Below are 21,475 nucleotides of genomic sequence, written 5' to 3'. Positions count from 1 at the left end.
TTATTGGTGTTTCCTTCTATAATCTGCTCCTTGCCTCCTTGCTAGCAGTGTTTGGAGTCAACAGGCCTCATTTCACATCTGCACTTGGCAATTTTTGGCATTGTGCTGTATTTCCTGCGCTGCACTATTTGTAATTGACTTTCTTTCTTAAACTGTTTCTCACTGCACTGTGGCAGTACAGAATGAGGAACAGTTTAAGAAAGTTCCTGTTCCGTAGTGAAACGCGCGTGTGAGCCCACGTGTGTGGAAGACGGTTAAAAAGTATCGAGAAATTGGTAGTTCTTAATGTTTGTCATAAAGTAACAGAGATAAACGGCTTTGAAGTTTTCCGAGGGACTGTATAAGACATATTTTCATCATGAAATAAGTTAATGTACAGCGGAAACGGTAGCTTAATATATTATTGGCATATTACAGTGCATTACAGTCAATTTTTTCTCGTTGAATCTCAGTTGCCTACATTTCGTAATTGTAAAATTCATCATTTTTTGTGAATAACGCACGTCTTCTTGTTTTTGATTACATATTGCACACGAAATTCCTGTTTTCATTTCAAATAAAAGTCCTCAATTATCGACTTTTTGTGAAAGGTTGTTAACAAAGGTCGCTTAAATTAAGAAAATAATAATTTAATTTTTTAGGTAAAAATGAGAAACATGAATTGGAACTTGACTGTGTTCTTCGAACTACTTGATCACATTCCTGGTCTTGTGACATAGCACATTATCTTGTTGAAAAATGGCACTGCTATCAGGGAAGGTAATCGTCATGAAGGAGAGTACATGGTCTGCAATACTCCTTGGCTGTCATGGTGCCTTGTTCGAGCTCTACTGGACCCATTGATGCCCAGGTGAATATTCCCCAGAACATAATGGAGTCGTTGTCAGCTTGTCTCCATCCCGCAGTAGAGGTGTCAAGGGGCTATTCTCACGAAAGACGACGGACTCGTACCCTCCCATCGGCATGATGGAGGTATCTGGATTCAACAGGCCATAATACGCTCTGCCCTTGCGCCAACATCCTCTACCGGTGGTCACATGCTCGTTTCAGTCGTAGTTGGCGATGTGGTGGCGTTAACATTGGCACATGCATGGGTCGTGCACTGTGAAGGCCTATCGTTAGGACTATTCGGTGTACTACATTTTCAGACATACTTGCACTCTGCCTAGCATTAAAGTCGGATATTAGTTCCGCCACAGTTTGCCACCTGTCCTGTTCTACCAGTCCGACATTTGCAATGAAGGGTTGCCATCCAACCTCAAGACGTCTGGGCGTAGTTTCACCTTGGTTTCGCCATGTGTTGAAGACGCTCACCACAAAACTCCTGGGACACCTGACAAATCGTGCAGTTTCGGGAATGGTCATGCCGAGCCTCCGGACCATCACAATCCGCCCTCAGTCAAACTCAGATCACGCGACTTCGGCATTCTACACACGAACAGTACGCTCACTGATATTACATGCACCGCGCATGTGTTTCGCTAGCAGTCATTCCTCGCCAGGTGTTGATGCTATTGCCTGATGAGTTTATATTGGTACTAGGTCGGTGAGCATAATGTACTGGCTGACCAGTGTATCTAAGTACATTTGTTGCTTAATTCGTAGATTTAACTTTTGGTTCAAAAAACTGAGGAACTCCAGTTCGTGAATTTAAACGTAACAACGGTCTTAGAAATCTAGATTAAAAACTATATGCACACAATATTCGGAAATGGGACTTGTCGTAGTTGGCGATGTGGTGATGTTAACACTGGCACATGCATGGGTCGTGCACTGCGGAGGCACATGGAAGTAAAATAGTTTGTCTTAAACGCCTAGTGAAGGTTCCTTAAGCGATTATGTGTTGTGGTAAAAATATTAAAGTATTTGGGCTCACATGCAGGCAAAAACATGTCAAGTTTCTAACATACTCCTGGATAAACGAATTGATTTCTACAGTGTTTGCACTTAACAGAGCAACAACTTCTAAGACTGCTGCCTCAAAGTAACACTAAAAACGTATCTCCAAAAGTCACAGATACTGCCACAGTGCATGTGGTTATCACTGAAATGCGTTGCTTTTCAACTCATAACAAACTATTTCACTATTTCAGTACGTCTAAGTAACGATAGCTGTAACATACGAAATTGATATAAGCGATTCGACAGTGCAGAGGGTTCCTTAGGTCATTTAAGGAGTCGTACTGCCCTACCTCGAAAATGCTAAACTGGCTATATACACTCCTGGAAATTGAAATAAGAACACCGTGAATTCATTGTCCCAGGAAAGGGAAACTTTGACACATTCCTGGGGTCTCCATGAAGCTGGTCTTCGGTCCCGCACACCGTTAGGCCGTCTTCCGCTCACGCCCCAACATCGTGCAGCCCGCCTCCAGTGGTGTCGCGACAGGCGTGAATGGAGGGACGAATGGAGACGTGTCGTCTTCAGCGATGAGAGTCGCTTCTGCCTTGGTGCCAATGATGGTCGTATGCGTGTTTGGCGCCGTGCAGGTGAGCGCCACAATCAGGACTGCATACGACCGAGGCACACAGGGCCAACACCCGGCATCATGGTGTGGGGAGCGATCTCCTACACTGGCCGTACACCACTGGTGATCGTCGAGGGGACACTGAATAGTGCACGGTACATCCAAACCGTCATCGAACCCATCGTTCTACCATTCCTAGACCGGCAAGGGAACTTGCTGTTCCAACAGGACAATGCACGTCCGCAAGTATCCCGTGCCACCCAACGTGCTCTATAAGGTGTAAGTCAACTACCCTGGCCAGCAAGATCTCCGGATCTGTCCCCCATTGAGCATGTTTGGGACTGGATGAAGCGTCGTCTCACGCGGTCTGCACGTCCAGCACGAACGCTGGTCCAACTGAGGCGCCAGGTGGAAATGGCATGGCAAGCCGTTCCACAGGACTATATCCAGCATCTCTACGATCGTCTCCATGGGAGAATAGCAGCCTGCATTGCTGCGAAAGGTGGATATACACTGTACTAGTGCCGACATTGTGAATGCTCTGTTGCCTGTGTCTATGTGCCTGTGGTTCTGTCAGTGTGATCATGTGATGTATCTGACCCCAGGAATGTGTCAATAAAGTTTCCCCTTCCTGGGACAATGAATTCACGGTGTTCTTATTTCAATTTCCAGGAGTGTATAATTTTTTGGCCTACATTTCTACAATTTTAATTTCTTGAATTTCAATTATTACTGTAAAAACTTCTAAAGTAGAGTTACATCATCATTGTACTATATATGTTATGTGGTAAATAATTCATTTATGTAGATTCAGAAATTTCTGAGAAAAAGGGGCTTTTATACTGAAAAATGTCACGTTGAGAAAATTGCGTTGAAAGAAAAATTTTTAATATACAGCCAACTGATTCATAAAAAATGTTATCATCCTCCTGGATGGTAGTCCTCATCTCCTCCTCCATCTTCCTAACCCAGTGCTGCCCTCCTTCTCTTCGATCTGGCTTCTTTTGACATATTGTTGCAATCTCTGCCTTCATGATTTGCAGTTGGTCCAGGTCCAAGTCCATCACATTTTAATGGTGTTGTAACCTTTATGAATGCCAAGATATTCCAAAACCTGTAGTCTTCCAGAATAGCCATCAAATTTTCATAATTTCCATAATTTCCATAAAAGTAAAAGTGTCAAATTTTGTCAGTTTGGGCGGTACGACTCTCCCCCAATAAAACATTAGACTACTCAAGAGTTTAATTTTGTAACTTTGTTGCATTATTCTGAACTCTTGCTTTCCGTAGAAACCGTTTCAGTTCTTTTTGAACATCGCAAAAGATTGTGCTTTAGCATGCGAGCGAGATATGAGGTACCACATTACGCTTGTCACGATTGTAAATGAATTCGTATTTCGCTGGATTGTGATGGACATCTACTTCCTCCTTTGTCTCGTGTGACGAAAATACTTCATATAGTTCACAGGACCATTGTGTAGAGTCCGCGCAGGATAAGGTGGTCGATGTGCAGTGACCAATTTTCGTTCAAAGCGATAGGAGAGTTCATTCGTTTGTTCAGAAGGGGAGGCAGACACTGTATGCTACCTTTCGGCCAGTCGGCGATGAAAGAATGGTGGCACACGCCCTGTAATCTTTTTCAAACTACTAGGTAAAAAACTTAGTTTTTCCTTTATTTGTAGTTTTATAGGTCATTTTCGTGATGATGCGCCCATCATTTGGTTAATGGTCATAGTTACTGTGATATTTACATGGAAGTAACGCACTGCGCGAAATTTGAAAAAAGTTTGCAGTGACAAATAGGGTCGCTATGATTTTGCGTTTGATGCGTATCACATACGTTACTGCGTTTACAACTAACTTTTTTTACTTTCATGCCTCACTGCTAACTTCCACTGTATCTGAATACTGTGTGCATCTGGTTTTCGAATGTTGAGATTTCTAAGAGCGCTGTTATGTTCACATTCAAAAATTGGAGTCCATCAGCTTTTGGAACCAAAACTAAAATATGCGAATTACACAACAAATGTACTTAACAAATACACTGGTCAGCTAGCATATTGAATTTTTCTGTAGACTTGGGGGGAGCTCTATGTCACCTGTCTCAAGAAAACTGATCTGACGTAGCACAACTCATTTACGATCTCGACTGTGCCACCAATGAAGCCAGAGAGAAATGTGCGAAATATCGCTCACATTTCATAAACGGTTTCAGATATCGAAATGATATTTTGGCAAATGATAGCACGCAAAGAGGAGAGTATTTTGCCCTATGATTATTATGCAAAATTTCATCTATCGTGTTATTCCACTAGACTTTTTAGATCAAAGAATGTAATTTTAAGGGTCATCGATAGCTGGTGAAATGAGAGATGCTACGGAAGACATTACACATTTATTTTGTACCGAGTACATACGTTTTCATTAGCTACTGACCTTACTTTTCCTCAGTTCCTCACTTAATAAACTTCATAAACCACTGTTTCAGAATTCTCTCGCAATTACGTCTGCACAAGAAGTTAGTGAGGTGAGACTGCTTTAATCCTGCAGTGTTTTAGCAAAAGAAGCAAATTTAATGCAACCAGAGATATGTGTAGGTTTTACTCAGAATTCGCCACTTATGACGTTTCTATGAGAGTTACAAATGGTTAACAAGCCAGGCGAAAATAAATCGCTGTATTTTCGGCGAACTTCTTTTTAGATACTAACCAAAGTAGATCTTTTTGAATGGTCACCATGCAAGTGTGGGCATGGAGGGGCCTTGCTTAATAGCTACAAAAATATGAGGTAGGCTTCAGTTTAGAACGGCACTTCCCCTCCAGCACTCTGCATTTCCCCTACAGAACCTGCCCGCAACCCTCACCACTACCGCTCTCCCCACGCGTGCCCTGCCGTCTGCGCATCTACCGGCCATGGAATTCCGTGCGGACTCTAGACGACTGTTCTTCACTTTTCATGAAAGTATTGACATGCCGTAAATCAAGGCATCAGCATATATAATCCAGCGACACATATCATCTCAGTTTGAAACCGATTCAGGTCCTCATGCAATGATACAAAATTTCGGTGTCAATGACAAGGGCCTACATAGTATGTTCATACATATTGGGAATTAGTCACGTTCCACATATAAAATGTCGTCAATGACTGTCTATTTTGTCACTTTTCCGCCTGTACGGGAGATAAGAGTATTTATTTGTTCTAAAATTGTAAACCGTTTAACCATTTATGGTTTGCAAATACAGAGGCACTGCTTTAAAGCAATTTGGGGACTGGAAATGACTATATATATCTGACTAAAATTCCTCTCCTATACCATTATTTCTATCTCAGAGTAGCAGCTGCAACCTATGTCCTCAATTATTCGCTGTATGTATTCCAATCTCGGCCTCTCTGCAGTTTCTACGCTTCACAGCTCGCTCTATTACCATGAAAGTTATTCTCTGATGTCTTAACGTACTTCCACGCAGTTTCATCATATTGTCAGTGTTTTCCATTTATTCCTTTCCTCTTCGATTCTGTGAAGAACATCCTCATTCCTCACCCTATAAATCCACCTAATTTTCAACATTCTTCTGTAGCAATACGTCTCAAGTGCTTCGATTCTCTTTCGTTCCGGTTTTCCCACAGTCCATATTTCACTACCATACAATGTCGTGCTCTAAACGTAAGTTCTCAGAAATTTCTTCCTCAAATTAAAGCCTATGTTGGACAACAGTAGACTTGTCTGTACCTATAGTGCATAGAAACCTGTTAGCTATACAATGATTGACGTGGATGAGTGAGTGTGAGGTTTTTCTTTAGCACTTACGTTGAATACGCTGTACAAGCATTATATGGGGTGAATGGAACACAATTTCGGAGATTGTTCAGGCATTTTCATGAATGTTTTAATACTAGGTATCTCTGGTATCTGATGTCTCGTACCACAGAAACAATTTCAGTTTCATAAGGGTTGTTACAACTGCCTTTTTTCTGTGAAAATACCTCCACATTAGCGAAAAAGCTGAAATATCTTAGATACCAACATGGAAGCATCTGATGTCTCTTAGGCTCATATATAACAGATACAAAATCCCATTATAGTGTCATTGTGCTGCATTTGATGAGCCCATACGCCAAGTGCATATGGGCCATCTCTTCAGTAGTAAACATATACATGATGCTGTGTATCACTGTTAAGATTCAACTGAAAATGGTGGGAAAAGAAAAGCCAAGACGCAAGCAGACAGCACTGAAAGGAAGCTAGAGAGCGATGAGTGAAATGGGCATTACTGCTGTCGGAGCAACTACCGTGAGCGTATGGAACGAGGTTGTTTCCGAGCGACACACTTAGTGCATACCACAGATCGTCAAATTTTTGTGTTAAAGAGCCAATATAGAAATTGTAGAGCTGCATCTAGGGTCGCATATGTACCGATCTTACCATTAACTAGCAAACGCATTAATGCTCCGCTATTGCAAAATTGGATATACGTACTAATCTTCTCTCCCCTCTATCTATCCATCTCCTTTTCCCTCACCCCTCTGTCCATATCCTCCTTCCCCTTCTTAAAATCCGTTTCCCTCCTTCTCTGTTCATCTTTGCGTCCCCCTCTCTGTGACCTTACTTATTGTTATTGCAAACGAAACCTTGCTTGGGACAGAAGTGGAAGTGAATGGGTAAATCGGTTGGAATCATTAGTACACGGGATATGAGAGAACATTTCCAGCCGCTGGATCTGTGTCAATAGTAGCTTTAATGACCGTAATTTATACGGTTTCAGTCTACGATCAGGTAGGAGTATGAAGTCAACCATAAACACAACTTGTTATCTGTTAAGAATGACAGCGAAAAGGAAAACAATACCGTACATTTTCACAGCAAAGCTTAGCAAGTTCTTTCTTGCAGTCGGTTTAACAGAAAGTGTTTATTGCATAATTCTTATTCGAATTGTCTTCAAACGTCGTCTGCGCTCTTTGTTAGTCTCGACGATCATGTAGGTGGCATGCGTTGCGCGTACCTCAACCAAAATTTAGACGCCCATCGTAAACGTATTTTCTAAAGAAATAAAGCACAAACTGAAATAACAATGGTGACAACACACCAAACTACCATGAACCGACGTCAGTACAGTCTTTGCAACTCTCCAGAGACATGATCATCAACGATAACTATGGAGGTAAAAAAATGTAGTAAACTATATCAACATCTTCCCCTCACAACACAAGGCTACGTGACAGCACGTGTTGGTGCAGCATCTCGTGTCCTAAACGCCTCCCTCCGGTTATTACCCATTGTTCAAATTTCCTCCCTCTTAAAAAAAAAAGATTTTGACTAGAACAGCCGGAGACAGGGGTGTGCGTGCGTGCGTGCGTGCGTGCGTGCGTGCGTGCGTGCGTGCGTGCGCCAGCCTTGCTTCCTTTCTGAAGAAGTTTTTGACCCAAAATTACGTGAACACACTTTTCATTGTGCTTTTCTGCACCACGACGTGTGAGTAGCAGTCTTATCAACTTCACATTATTGTTATCCTATCATGAAGTTTGATATAATAGTACATTGCGCTTCGACAGGAACAATGATGTACATAATTACAATACCAGAAGAAAATATGATGTTCATTGCGCCACATCAGAGTTGTCCGTATCACAAACAGTAGTTCACATCGCTGTAACAACGTTTTGATCACTTGCCCAGTGATACACTACTGGCCATTAAAATTGCTACACCAAGAATAAATGCATATGATAAACGAGTATTCATTGGACAAATATATTATACTAGAACTGACATGTGATTACATTTTTACGCAATTTGGGTGCATAGATCCTGGAAATCAGTACCCAGAACAACCACCTCTGGCCGTAATAACGGCCTTGATATGCCTGGGCATTGAGTCAAACATAGCTTGGATGGCGTGTACAGGTACAGCTGCCCATACAGCCTCAACACGATACCACAGTTCATCAAGAGTAGTGACTGGCGTATTGTGACGAGCCAGTTGCTCGGCCACCATTGACCAGACGTTTTCAATTGGTGAGAGATCTGGAGAATGTTCTGGGCAGGGCAGCAGTCGAACATTTTCCGTATCCAGAAAGGCCCGTACAGGACCTGCAACATGCGGTCGTGCATTATCCTGCTGAAATGTAGGGCTTCGCAGGGATCTAATGAAGGGTAGAGCCACGGGTCGTAACACATCTGAAATGCAACGTCCATTGTTCAAAGTGCCGTCAATGCGAACAAGAGCTGACAGAGACGTGCAACCAATGGCACCCCATACCATCACGCCGGGTGATACGTTAGTATGGCGATGACGAATACACGCTTCCAATATGCGTTCACCGCAATGTCGCCCAACACGGATGCGACCATCATGATGCTGTAAACAGAACCTGGATTCATCCGAAAATACGACGTTTTGCCATTCGTGCACCCAGGTCGTCGTTGACTACACCATCGCAGGCGCTCCTGTCTGTGATGCAGCGTCAAGGGTAACCGCAGCCTTGGTCTCCGAGCTGATAGTTCATGCTGCTGCAAACGTCGTCGAACTGTTCGTGCAGATGGTTGTCGTCTTGCAAACGTCCCCATCTGTTGACTCAGGGATAGAGACGTGCCTGCACGATCTATTACAGCCATGGGGATAAGATGACTGCCATCTCGACTGCTAGTTATACGAGGCCTTTGGGATCCAGTACGGCGTTCCGTATTATCCTCCTGAACCCACCGATTCCATATTCTGCTAACAGTCATTTGATCTCGACCAAAGCGAGCAGCAACGTCGCGATACGATAAACCTCAATCGCGGTAGACTACAATCAGATCTTTATCAAAGCCGGAAACGTGATAGTAGGCATTTCTCCTCTTTACACGAGGCATCACAACAACGTTTCACTAGGCAACGCCGGTCAACTGCTGTTTGTGTATGAGAAATAGGTTGGAAACTTTCCTCATGTCAGCACGTTGTAGGTGTCACCACCGGCGCCAACCTTGTCGCCAACCTTGTGTGAATGCTTTGAAAAGCTAATGATTTGCGTATCACACCATCTTCTTCCTGTCGGTTAAATTTCGCGTCTGTAGCACGTCATCTTCGTGGTGTAGCAATTTTAATGGCCAGTAGTGTAAATTCTGTGTTTAAACACTACAGCCTCTGCAATGAGCATTCACGAATACATGTTACTTCAGTGTCAGTACTCCTACCATACCATACCATACCATACCATACCATACCATCGGTAGGGGACTGATGACCTAAGATGTTAAGTCCCATAGTGCTTGGAGCCGTAAGGTAAGCAGTCATATTTAACTATCTCATCGTCGAATACATTAGTGAATTAAAAGTAAGCACATCTTAAAGCGTTACTTCGCTGTCTCTTTGTTACTGAACAGGAAAACTACACTTCTAAGGTGGTCTTACCATTATTTAACGTCTTTCGATTTGGCTGATTAAATTTACTAGAAATGACGGCTGGGAACAGCGGGGTGCTTCAATACTTGTCTCGGATCGCAGTTTGACGACCAGTTCCATAGATATGTGCACTGTTGTGCAGATATTTACAGAGAAAAACAGATGCAAAGATAAATGTGGGTTGTAAAGAAAAGGAAATAGAATTGCTTTGTAGCGAACCACCGAAGACCACGGATCGTTCACAGTAAAACTTAGGAAATAGCCGTCGGCAATCTGCGGAAGTTCGTGAAGTTCTGGTTCACCATCTATAAAAGGCAGTTCACAACTAGTCATTTGTGTCTTACACTGCCACCAATTTACAGAAGAAAACTCCAAATATGAACCTGAATTGATTATATTGCTCTTATTTTGCAATGAACGTCATCTGCCACCAAGATAATTTTTTTCCAGTATTAGGCTGCAGTTTTTCTAGTAAGTCGATTATATTTTGGATCAACTCAGTTGAGAATCTTATTGAATGAAGATTCGAATATTTTCTATGTTTGAACTACCATTGGAAAGTCAGTTACATTCTTCTTGACAATTGTTTTGTGGTGCTTACGTTACATGCCTCGGTTGCTTTTCTGAGTAGTCGGATACAGTGATTACAGAGAATTGCTATCACAGGTGTACGCACTCAGGTTTTAACCTACCCGTGCTGGCCTGTTAAGCAGGCAAGTTGTCGCACGTTATCAACGAACGGGCAGGCTGCTTTACACCCATCCAAGCCAAGCTATGCCCAACCCAAGCAGGACAGTCTTCCCGCTGTGCTAGGCTCCGTAGCAGTTTACTCTGTAAGCTTTCACTGCAGTGTTTCGAGTAGGGTCCGGAAGTTGATGAAAATATCAGAGTATCACAATACGAGGCTCAATGAAATACACATTCATTATGAGTCATTTTATAGGCCAGGAAATAGCGGATTTCTTTTTTTTCCCTTTTCAGCTTATTTCTGGCTTATTTACTTCTATAGGAACCTTTTTCTGTGCACCTTCACGTTCTTTAGACTAGAACTGGTTATTCTCAATCCGAATCATCATCGATCATCATGTCACCTGTAATACATTTCTGAATGTCGAGATCCTTTGCTTCTACGCAACTGAAGATGTCTATTATACTGCAACGCCAACTAAGGTAAGGACTTGGGAGACTAGTTTCTGTAACCTTTGTGTGTTCCAGCCATACATGACCCCCGTAAAACCAATCTTAGTTACTTTTCCAGGATGTGTATTGCGGATTCGCTGAATTCGCTCCAAGTAGCCAAAATAGTTCATTCTAAATTCCCCAAATGCAGTTCAGCAAACATGAAGTTAGTTTTCCGTGTTGCGTTAATCTAAAATGTTCACATCTGGAATAAGTTTATCATTCATACGAAGCTTTCTTCGCACTAGTTTGTATACCACCAGAATGTGGTCTTTAATGTCCATTGAGCCATATTTTTTCCTGTTTCAATCAATGTTTGCCCTAGATTTTCAAAGCCTATGTGCCGCTAAACGACCTCAAGTCCTTAGCACACACATTTCACACACTTGTCAGCCGCTAAGTCTTTTTCCTCTTTCAAAATACTTCTGGAGTGAGAAAAGTGCTGGTCAAATTTACAAACATGTCGTAACCTACATCCTTCTGAATCTGCTTAGTGTATTCATCTCTTGGTCTCCCTCTACGATTTTTACCCTCCACGCTGCCTTCCAATGCTAAGTTTGTGATCCCTTGATGCGTCAGAACATGTCCTACCAACCTATCCTTTCTTCTAGTCAAGTTGTGCCACAAACTCCTCTTCTCCCCAATTCTATTCAATACCTCCTCATTAATTGTGTGATCCACCCATCTAATCTTCAGCATTCTTCTGTAGCATCACATTTCGAAAGCTTCTATTCTCTTCTTGTCCAAACTATTTATCGTCCATGTTTCACTTCCATACATGGCTACACTCCATAGAAATACTTTCAGAAACGACTTCCTGACACCGATTATTATTAACTTTTTTTAAAGCTGGCTCATAAACACGCTAAGACTTTCCCCTGCTGGACTTGCGCTCTGTTTCGTGAGTGGTACATATTCCTCAATTCATAATTTCTTCTCAGTCTCCTTTAAATTTGTTTTGTTCATTTTGCTGCTCCCGCCGTTATCATAAATACTGCAGTGAAACTATCGCCGCAAATATAGACATGGCTGGTCCTGCTGAATTGATAGCGCAACCTGTTGTCGGGTGCAGCAGACTGAAGGGTTTTCGAGATGCTCGCCAGGCTAGCGGAGACCAAATTAGACTGCGTTAACCACTGTGCTTAAGTAAACACGGGGTGCGGGGTAGCCACGTGGTCTCAGGCGCCATGCCACAGTTCGCGCGGCTCCCCCCTCCTCGCCGCCCTCCTCGCCCCCCCCCTCCTCCCCCCCCTCCTCGGCCCCCCTCCTCGCCCCCCTCCTCCTCGCCCCCCTCCTCCTCGCCCCCCTCCTCCTCGCCCCCCCTCCTCCTCGCCCCCCCTCCTCCTCGCCCCCCCTCCTCCTCGCCCCCCCTCCTCCTCGCCCCCCCTCCTCCTCGCCCCCCCTCCTCCTCGCCCCCCCTCCTCCTCGCCCCCCCTCCTCCTCGCCCCCCCCCCTCCTCGCCACCCCCTCCTCGCCACCCCCTCCTCGCCACCCCCTCCTCGCCACCCCCTCCTCGCCACCCCCCTCCTCACCACCCCCTCCTCGCCACCCCCTCCTCGCCACCCCCTCCTCGCCACCCCCTCCTCGCCACCCCCTCCTCGCCACCCCCCTCCTCGCCCCCCTCCTCGCCCCCCCTCCTCGCCCCCCCTCCTTGCCCCCCCTCCTTGCCCCCCCCTCCTTGCCCCCCCCTCCTTGCCCCCCCTCCTTGCCCCCCCTCCTTGCCCCCCCTCCTTGCCCCCCCTCCTTGCCCCCCCTCCTTGCCCCCCCTCCTTGCCCCCCTCCTTGCCCCCCCTCCTTGCCCCCCCTCCTTGCCCCCGCTCCTTGCCCCCCCCTCCTTGCCCCCCCTCCTTGCCCCCCCTCCTTGCCCCCCCTCCTTGCCCCCCCTCCTTGCCCCCCCTCCTTGCCCCCCCTCCTTGCCCCCCCTCCTTGCCCCCCCCTCCTTGCCCCCCCTCCTTGCCCCCCCTCCTTGCCCCCCCTCCTTGCCACCCCCTCCTTGCCACCCCCTCCTCGCCACCCCCTCCTCGCCACCCCTCCTCGCCACCCCCTCCTTGCCCCCCCTCCTCGCCACCCCCTCCTCGCCACCCCCTCCTTGCCCCCCCTCCTTGCCCCCCCTCCTTGCCCCCCCTCCTTGCCCCCCCTCCTTGCCCCCCCTCCTTGCCCCCCCTCCTTGCCCCCCCTCCTTGCCCCCCCTCCTTGCCCCCCCTCCTTGCCCCCCCTCCTTGCCCCCCCTCCTTGCCCCCCCTCCTTGCCCCCCCTCCTTGCCCCCCCTCCTTGCCCCCCCTCCTTGCCCCCCCTCCTTGCCCCCCCTCCTTGCCCCCCCCTCCTTGCCCCCCCCCCCCTCCTTGCCCCCCCCTCCTTGCGCCCCCCCTCCTTGCCCCCCCCCCTCCTTGCCCCCCCCTCCTTGCCCCCCCCTCCTTGCCCCCCCCCTCCTTGCCCCCCCCTCCTTGCCCCCCCCTCCTTGCCCCCCCTCCTTGCCCCCCCTCCTTGCCCCCCCTCCTTGCCCCCCCTCCTTGCCCCCCCTCCTTGCCCCCCCTCCTTGCCCCCCCTCCTTGCCCCCCCTCCTTGCCCCCCCTCCTTGCCCCCCCTCCTTGCCCCCCCTCCTTGCCCCCCCTCCTTGCCCCCCCTCCTTGCCCCCCCTCCTTGCCCCCCCTCCTTGCCCCCCCTCCTTGCCCCCCCTCCTTGCCCTGGCGCGCGCACCCGTGTGTGTGTGTGTGTGTGTGTGTGTGTGTGTGTGTGTTCTTAGCGTAAGTTAGTTATTTTAAGTAGTGTAAGCCTAGGGAACGAAAACCCCAGCGGTTTAGTACACACGTACCCTTGTGTTGCCGTAGCAGCAGGTTGAGCTGTAGTAATCGCTGCGCGGAGATAGGGACAGGTAGCTGGAACTAGTACACACCTGATTGCTGAGGCGCGTCCTGTTTACCGTTGCAGAACGGTGCCGCGCACAAGACGCTGGACGGTGGACAGCTGGTGGCGCTGCCGATCCACTCTGGTGGGCAGCACGTGCCCCTCTGTATCTACGGTCAGCAGCAGCAGCAGCAGCAGCAGCATCCGCCGCCATTGGTGCCCGCTTGGCCGCTGTACAGGCAGGCACCTCCGCCGCCGCAGGCGGCCGCTTACGCCTCAGCGGTGGCCATCGTGCCGCAGCCGCAGCTGAACAAGGCTGACGACAAAGTCGAGGGCAAGGTATGCTGAAGCACCATTTCCAGTACTTCTGTTTTCAGCTGTGCGATCTGTCAAATAACGTCAAGAGGTTCGAAGTGGTGACGCCCAAGTCGTTCATCCTTGGGAACTAATTCACTGGTGATCGCTCTTTTTTGGGAACCTTTCATTTTTACTTGTTCAACCGTTCATTGTGCTTGGTATATGGTTCTTATGAAAAATTGAAAATTAGTAGCATAGGTGACTGAAGATGGAAGGCGTCAAGAGGGGGACTTGCCCCCCCCCCCCCCCCCCCCCGGAGTACAGAGCTTTTATTCATACCAGAATTCTCATACACTTGTAATTTTCATGATTCTACGAAACATCTCGTTTAGTGATCTGTAGCGTTAAGTGGCTGATCGCAGTGAAATAATATAAGGTGGCGCACGAAAAACCGGCCCCGAGTATAGACTGCTCGCCAGTTACGGATGATTTGTTGACCGCTACGTGCAGAATAGATAAACATGTAATAATTGGGCAGTGAAGAAATAACAAATGAGCTAAAGCAAACAACTTCTAAACAATAAATGACGATTGGTAAGAGACAGTGAGCAGTCTAGTACTCGTGGTCGATTTTTCGTGCGCCACTCTGTGCCACTGAAATAATGTTGCAGGAGTTATCATATTCTCTTTACAAAATGTGACACCATACACTCGATCACTAAGCGCGGGCTTCATTCGGTTGTAAGTCGGTCTGCCTTCCATAACAATGAACAAGCTCTTTCACCTTGGATCAGAAAAAGGCCGAAAAGGCCACTCGTGTGTACCGTGCTGACGACCTTTGCATGGGTAATAACAAAAAATCTTGCCTTTTTACAAGTATTTCTTCTGCTGTTTATCGAAATAGTGAAGTGAGCTGATCGCAGTTTTGTTACCTGAAAAGATGTATGTATTACATACTATGTAATTTTTATGTAGTTTACGTAATTATAAAATACATTTTAATTACGGGTCGAGGACGCTGAATGGAATACGAAAAAGAACCATAAGTTCAGAGTTCAAAAAAGGTTTGAAACAAATCTAGTATGAGCGTGCGAAGCGAACGAAACGAACAACAGCTTGATACTGAAGTAACTATTAGCAGTCGGCAGTGGAACTGCGACAAGTGGCCACGCAAAGGAGGAAGAGTCCGGCCGAGCGAGACCTAGACAGACGAGAACGGGACCGAGTCTGGACCGAGACCGGTTGACGTGAGACCGCGGGAACGAGACCGGCCGTTTCCCGTTCCCGGGAACTATAAGTAGAAAGCCGCGACCGAAGTGAACTATGAAAGACCGTTCCTTAGAATTCGCTCCTCGCTCGTTCCGTTCATCTTGGTGAACCGTTCCTTTGGACCAGTTCGTTGACAAATGATCCATCTCTGGTTCGAAGAGAAAATAGGAGAGTAACAAAATTTTACTAATATGGTACAGAATGGTAGCCATTATCAAAATAGTTACAGAAATCTTACCAAAAGAAGTATAGTGGCCACCCACGTGCGTAGATTCCGGGACTGCCGAAGCATCCATATCCCAGTGTGGAATACTGTAGTACTAATATACTGGGGTGACAGTCATGGCATACTTCCTAATCTCATGTAGGACCTCCTTTTGCCCGGCATAGTGCAGCTACTCGGCATGGATTCAACAAGTCGTTGGAAGTCTCGTACAGAAATATTGAGCCATGCTGCCTCTATAGCCGTCCATAACTGCGAAAGTATTTCGGGTTCGGGAGTTTCTCGAACTTATCTCTCGGTTATGTCCGCGAAATGTTCGATGGGATAGCTGTCGGATATCTGGGTGGCAAAATCATTCGCTCGAACTGTCCGTAATTTTCTTTAAACCACATGCCACATTGTTATCCATAAAAATTCCATCGTTGTTTGGGAACATGACGTCCAACAATGGCTGCACATGGTCTCAAGGTAGCCGAATATCCGGAGGATCCAGTACATTCCAGGTAAAACAACCCACATCTTTATGGAACCACCACCAGTTTGCACAGTGCCTTTAGGCAACTTGGGTCCGTGGATTTGTGGGGGCTGCGCCACACTCGAACCGTATCATCAGCTCTTACCAACTGAAATCGGCACTCACCTGACCAGGCCACGGTTTTCCAATCGTCTAAGGTTCAACAGATATGGTCACGAGCCTACGAGAGGCGGTGCAGGCAATGTCGTGCTGTTAGCAGAGGCACTCGTGTCCCTCATCTTCTGCCATTGGCCTAATGGCTATGTTTATCATATATCCGACATTGATTTCCGCGGTTATTTCACGCATTGTTGGTTGTCTGTTAGCAATGACACCCCTACTCAAAAGCCGCTGCTCTCGGCCATTAAGTGAAAGCCACGTGGGAGGTAATGTGTGAAATTTGGTATTCCCCGCATACTCTTGGCACTGTGAATCTCAGAATACTGAAATCCCTAACGATTTCCGAAATGGAATGATCCCTGCGTCTAGCTCGAATCTTTCCGTGTTCAGTCTCAATTTCTCTTTTGTGAGACTTTATCACATGAATCACCTGAGTACAAACGACAGCTCCGGAACTGCGCTTCCGTTTTATAGTTTACGCGATACTACCACCTTCTCTATATGTACACATCGCTATCTCATGATTTTTAGTCACCTCAGTGTTGTAGCTACAGTTGTAGTTACTAGGCAACCCTTCAGCTCTTTCAAGGCAGCGGCCAGTCAGGCATGCAGTGATTTAACTTCAAAGTTTGTCACTTAGGTCTTCAGTTACATCGTTTCTGCATAATTTTATTTTAGTGTATTTCCAAAATTTAATTCATTATACATTGTCCAGTCGTATTAATGTGACTACCTGTCAAAAGCCTGAATAGCCATCTTTTGCTGCACAGCTACTGCAAGAGATACAGGAAAAGCCAGTGATATTTCGGAAGGTACCGACAGAGATGTGGAACCATGCCGCCCTTAGTGCCATGGCCAGATGGACTATGGACTAGGTTTCCCAGTTGAGGATCCACGACGGGGACGTTCCAATCGAGGTGGTCCCATAGATCCTCGGCTGGGTTTAAATCCGGGGAGTTTCGTGGCCAGGGAAGAGCAGTAAACTGATCCTGGTACTCTTCAAAAAAACTCTACTAAAAACAATTCTCAGAACATCTCAAAACTACCTCTGTCCTGAACTACACCCTCCAGACACTGCAGATTAAACGCCTCATTGGGCCGTTAGTGCAGTCGACGCCGTGCAGCTTTTGAAATGTGGTGAAACCGCAACTCGTCGGACCACACTACACGTTCCTAGTCAGCTACTACGGTCCTGGGCACATGGAAGGCGTAGATTTATATACCGCTGTGAGCAGTGCACTTTTGCAAACTATTAGACTCCAAAAATCATTCTCTATTCGCGATGTCCCCATGGAAACTGACTGACATGGACGTACATTCACTGGCAGCGGCAGTTCTTCCCTGGTTACAAACTCGTCATTCACAGGGTATAACACCCGTCTTCAGTCCGTCAGGTAGGATTATTCTACGACCACTGTTATCAAGTGGTGTTATATGACAGAGTGGTGCATAATTCGTCGTAGACACTTAGGACAGTCCGCGTTGATACACGAAGAAATCACGCAACCTGATTCACGGTGTGCCGCCTGGTGTACACACACACACACACACACACACACACACACACACACACACACACACACACACTCTCTCTCTCTCTCTCTCTCTCTCTCTCTCTCTCTCTCTCTCTCTTGACTGTCATGGCTTACGTTACCGATGGAGTCGCTACCGATGGGGAGTCGCGTAACCGTGTGGTACCAGTTCTGCAACAATTACAGCACCACAGAGTAACCAGCGTGCTGCTGTTTTAAGTAGGTGACTAATGTTTTGTTCAGTGAGCTGCGCACACGCTCGTATCAATGTTTATTTCAGAGAGCAGAGTAGACTGTAATCTGATCCACTGCGCACTCCGATTCTTTTAACTACCGGGCGAGCTGTTACTGGAACACAAGGGGTAACAATTGGGAATGTTTGAGAGGGAATTTCGGATATTTGCATAACAACCAAGGTAAATACATAGTAAGTCTCATCGCAGCTAGATGAAAATATGATTATTTCCAGTACAATATGTTCCAGACAAAAATATGGCCTAGCGTCTGTCTGGGTATCTGATTATTTTTAAGGGAGTAAAGACACAACTTGCTCAAGATGTGTAGTGTGACTATCCACCTTCTCTCCACACATGGCGTAATATGGTCAGTCACGTTTCGACCGTGGGAGTGTCATTGAGAACAGCTCCTTAAAAGTGCTAGCTCGAAGTAAACATAATGGACCCAGTACAAAAACTGAAATTTGAAAGAATAAGTGACGAACCGGAACTGTGGCTGTGTCTGTGTCTGTTGAGGTCGACGACAGTTTGAGGGTATTGTCCTGTATGTTCTAGTTTTACTACACTGTTCAGTCACATTGTGAAAGCCTGGTTAGAGTCAACGAGGTTCTTGAAGGTAGCAACAGAGATGTGAAGCGACGCAGGCTTCAGTGCCGTGGGCAGCAGGGCGCGCACACACACACACACACACACACACACACACACACACACACCACAACTGCAATTTAAATACAGCTGTTGCGAAAATGGTCACTACAAGAAACGTGTTAAATTTAATGTGCTTGGGCAGTGTATTTCGAGAAGTTTCATGTTTACAGCAACTGGTCTCTTTGTTTATTAAAGTCGTTAACGTGACATTTTGGTGTGTGTACTGCAGGACTTGCCGGTGCTGCACCACCAGCAGAACGTGTACAACTACTACAGCGGCGCAGGCCTGCCTTGGCACCACGCCTCGCGCCCGCAGACGGCGCAACAGCAGCAGCCACTACTGCAGCCTGTCATCTGCGGATGGGCGCCGCCCTCTCCAGAATCGCAAATCCCTCTACACTCCCACACAGCTCTGTTCCAGCCTTACCTCAACTGGAGACTCCACGGTCAAGCTGGAGTCGACGCAGCAACTAACTTGCAGCACAGTGCGGTGCTGCAGGTTCAAACGACAAAAAGTGAAGAGGCAGGTGTAAAGCAACGAACCACCGCAGGGGAAGCTGTGTTCACACAAAAGCCTCTTGTGGAGGCACCGCCTCCGTCAGCTAGGGACAGCCACTTGGGCGAGGGGAAGAGCGGTCTAGGGGAGGCATCCCGAGACAGCCAGCTGTTCGAGCAATCGCAAAATCAGTCTACGTCGGCGCCTGCACCACCTGCGGACTCCACTAGAGAGTGGCAGGCTCCAGCCACAGGGTCGAAACACCGCCAAAACGCGACAACTCGTGATCCCTGCTGTGGCGGAACGACGGACGCCGCTGGCGAAAGTCAAAGGGCCAACGTCGCTTCTGAGAAACACGACACCGAAGACAAGCAGCGGTTCGCGAGTGAGATCCGCCCTCTGCAAGGTACGCACGCCGCTATTCTGTCGGGCCTCGCTGTCACCCCAACCGTGCCTGTTCTCTCTAGCACCGGCGGCAATGCTGCTAGAAACAGGTGACAAATCGCAACTCCCAAACTATTTACGTGCCACAGCCTTTTCGAGGCGTTAGTTTAACTTTCGTATTTTTTAAATTGTTGTTCATAATGAACAGTGCTCACGAGCGTAAGAAATTTCATGCAATCTGTGATTTTTGTGATTGTTTTTCGTGTTTATTCACTATTGTAAATACCTTCACAAAATGCCTATGCCTTTTATTGTATTTAATTAAATTTGCTTAAAAATATAGTAGTAAAAGGTTTGCATCTTGGATGGAATATCATATTGTTTCTGTACATAAAATTTCGTTTACCGAGAAAGCTAAATTGCGTAATGTAAACAGTGTACGAATTGGTGTTATTCAGTCAGCAAATGGCAGAAAATACTTTCTACCTCTAGTGGTATTCTGAACGATCTTCATTCTCGTTTGCCATAATCTACCGAGTGCTAACGTGATACTGCTCTCATTCTTACAATGCAATATGCATTTGATTATCTTGTGTGTTTCATCAAGTGTGAATAGTAATGTCACTATGTAACGTGCAATGTTATCTTGAAGTGTAAAAATATCACAAGATATATTTTACGGGCTGCTACATGTGGACTTCGTGTGACTAATACTGTTTGGATTGCTTGTAATGTCCTTAGTTGAAATACATTTCATGTTACTTAACACTGTTGTCAACTTACTGTTTGCACATTCCGTCAGTTGTTTACCAAGAGGGTGGATCATATTCTAGACTGAAGATAGAAACAGTTAACATAAATATATTGAAAAAAAAGTCGAATTACCTTACTTTTGGCTCTGCCTAATATTATCTGATCCACTGTCTAGGTATGCATACTATACCTTTCCCTTTCATGTAGTGTGTTGGTTCAATAATGACAGCTTAATTAGTGGTGCTATACGGATAACTTTGACAAAATACAAAGCTTTCAACTAAAGGATGCAATGTAATTCTCATTCCGACGACTCTACCTTCCACACATACAAGAAACTCTCAAAGGATGGAGAGTAACACTACTTCATTTAATGACGAATACAACCCCAGATGCGAACACTTCATTCGTAAAGCTACCAACTGTTTCAGCCCTGTCTAAGGATAAAGACTTGGTAATGGCCTCCCATGGGGTCAAAACAGGTCGTTAATTTGTCAATATTTAATGCTGACCGTAGTTGTCCATTTCATTAGATTACACTTGCGGATCCACTCACATCACCTAATGTGATGATACTATTTCATTTACCTTTATTGTCTCTTTTTTACTGTAATTGAATACACTGAATCCATAATAGTGTTTAAAAACTGTAGACCGGGAATGGTAGTTTGGGGAACGACAATGTTTAATATTTGATAAACACGCTCAGAAACTGAAGGACCGTCACCAATCACTTATAACTAGACTGACAACGGTCCAGCTTTCAAAGTTATGCAGAACTAACTGCTTACGTACAAGACAGTGGAACTAAACAGAAAACTTTCTATCCTTTAAAGATCACACCAAAGAGTATGACTGTGTCAAAAGGGCTAAGACTACGATCAGTATTTGCGAGTGCAGGTTTCCGTGACTACTCTCATCTTCAGTGAGATCTCCGGATGTATGGCCACTCACCATGTTTTATAAAGCAGTTCCGGCCACAGTTGAGTGGTCTACATCAAGGGTATGCACTGTATTTACATTGTCGTAAAAATACTAGATAATGGGTGTGGAAGACAATCATCCGCTCAAGAAATTAATACTTAGCGATTTGTAATTGTAAATCACTACATCCAGCTGGGAAAAGA

At 46.1% G+C, this 21,475-nt stretch overlaps 1 protein-coding gene across 1 annotated transcript in view; it reads left to right on the top strand.

The window, feature by feature from the left end:
- LOC126154559 (uncharacterized) overlaps positions 1-20,343 on the top strand; it is a 132,656-nt gene extending 112,313 nt beyond the window's left edge. Inside the window, exons 7-8 of the mRNA XM_049916152.1 lie at positions 13,961-14,215; positions 18,945-20,343. Coding sequence (XP_049772109.1) covers positions 13,961-14,215; positions 18,945-19,709 — 1,020 coding nt within the window. The 3' untranslated portion in view covers positions 19,710-20,343. The remainder of the gene's footprint in view (positions 1-13,960; positions 14,216-18,944) is intronic.
- Positions 20,344-21,475: the final 1,132 nt, after the last annotated feature.

Source organism: Schistocerca cancellata, chromosome 2, assembly GCF_023864275.1.
Source record: "Schistocerca cancellata isolate TAMUIC-IGC-003103 chromosome 2, iqSchCanc2.1, whole genome shotgun sequence".
Classification (NCBI taxonomy): Eukaryota; Metazoa; Arthropoda; class Insecta; order Orthoptera; family Acrididae; genus Schistocerca; species Schistocerca cancellata.
Note: the sequence above shows the minus strand (reverse complement) of the source record. Positions and strands in the feature narration are given on the sequence as shown.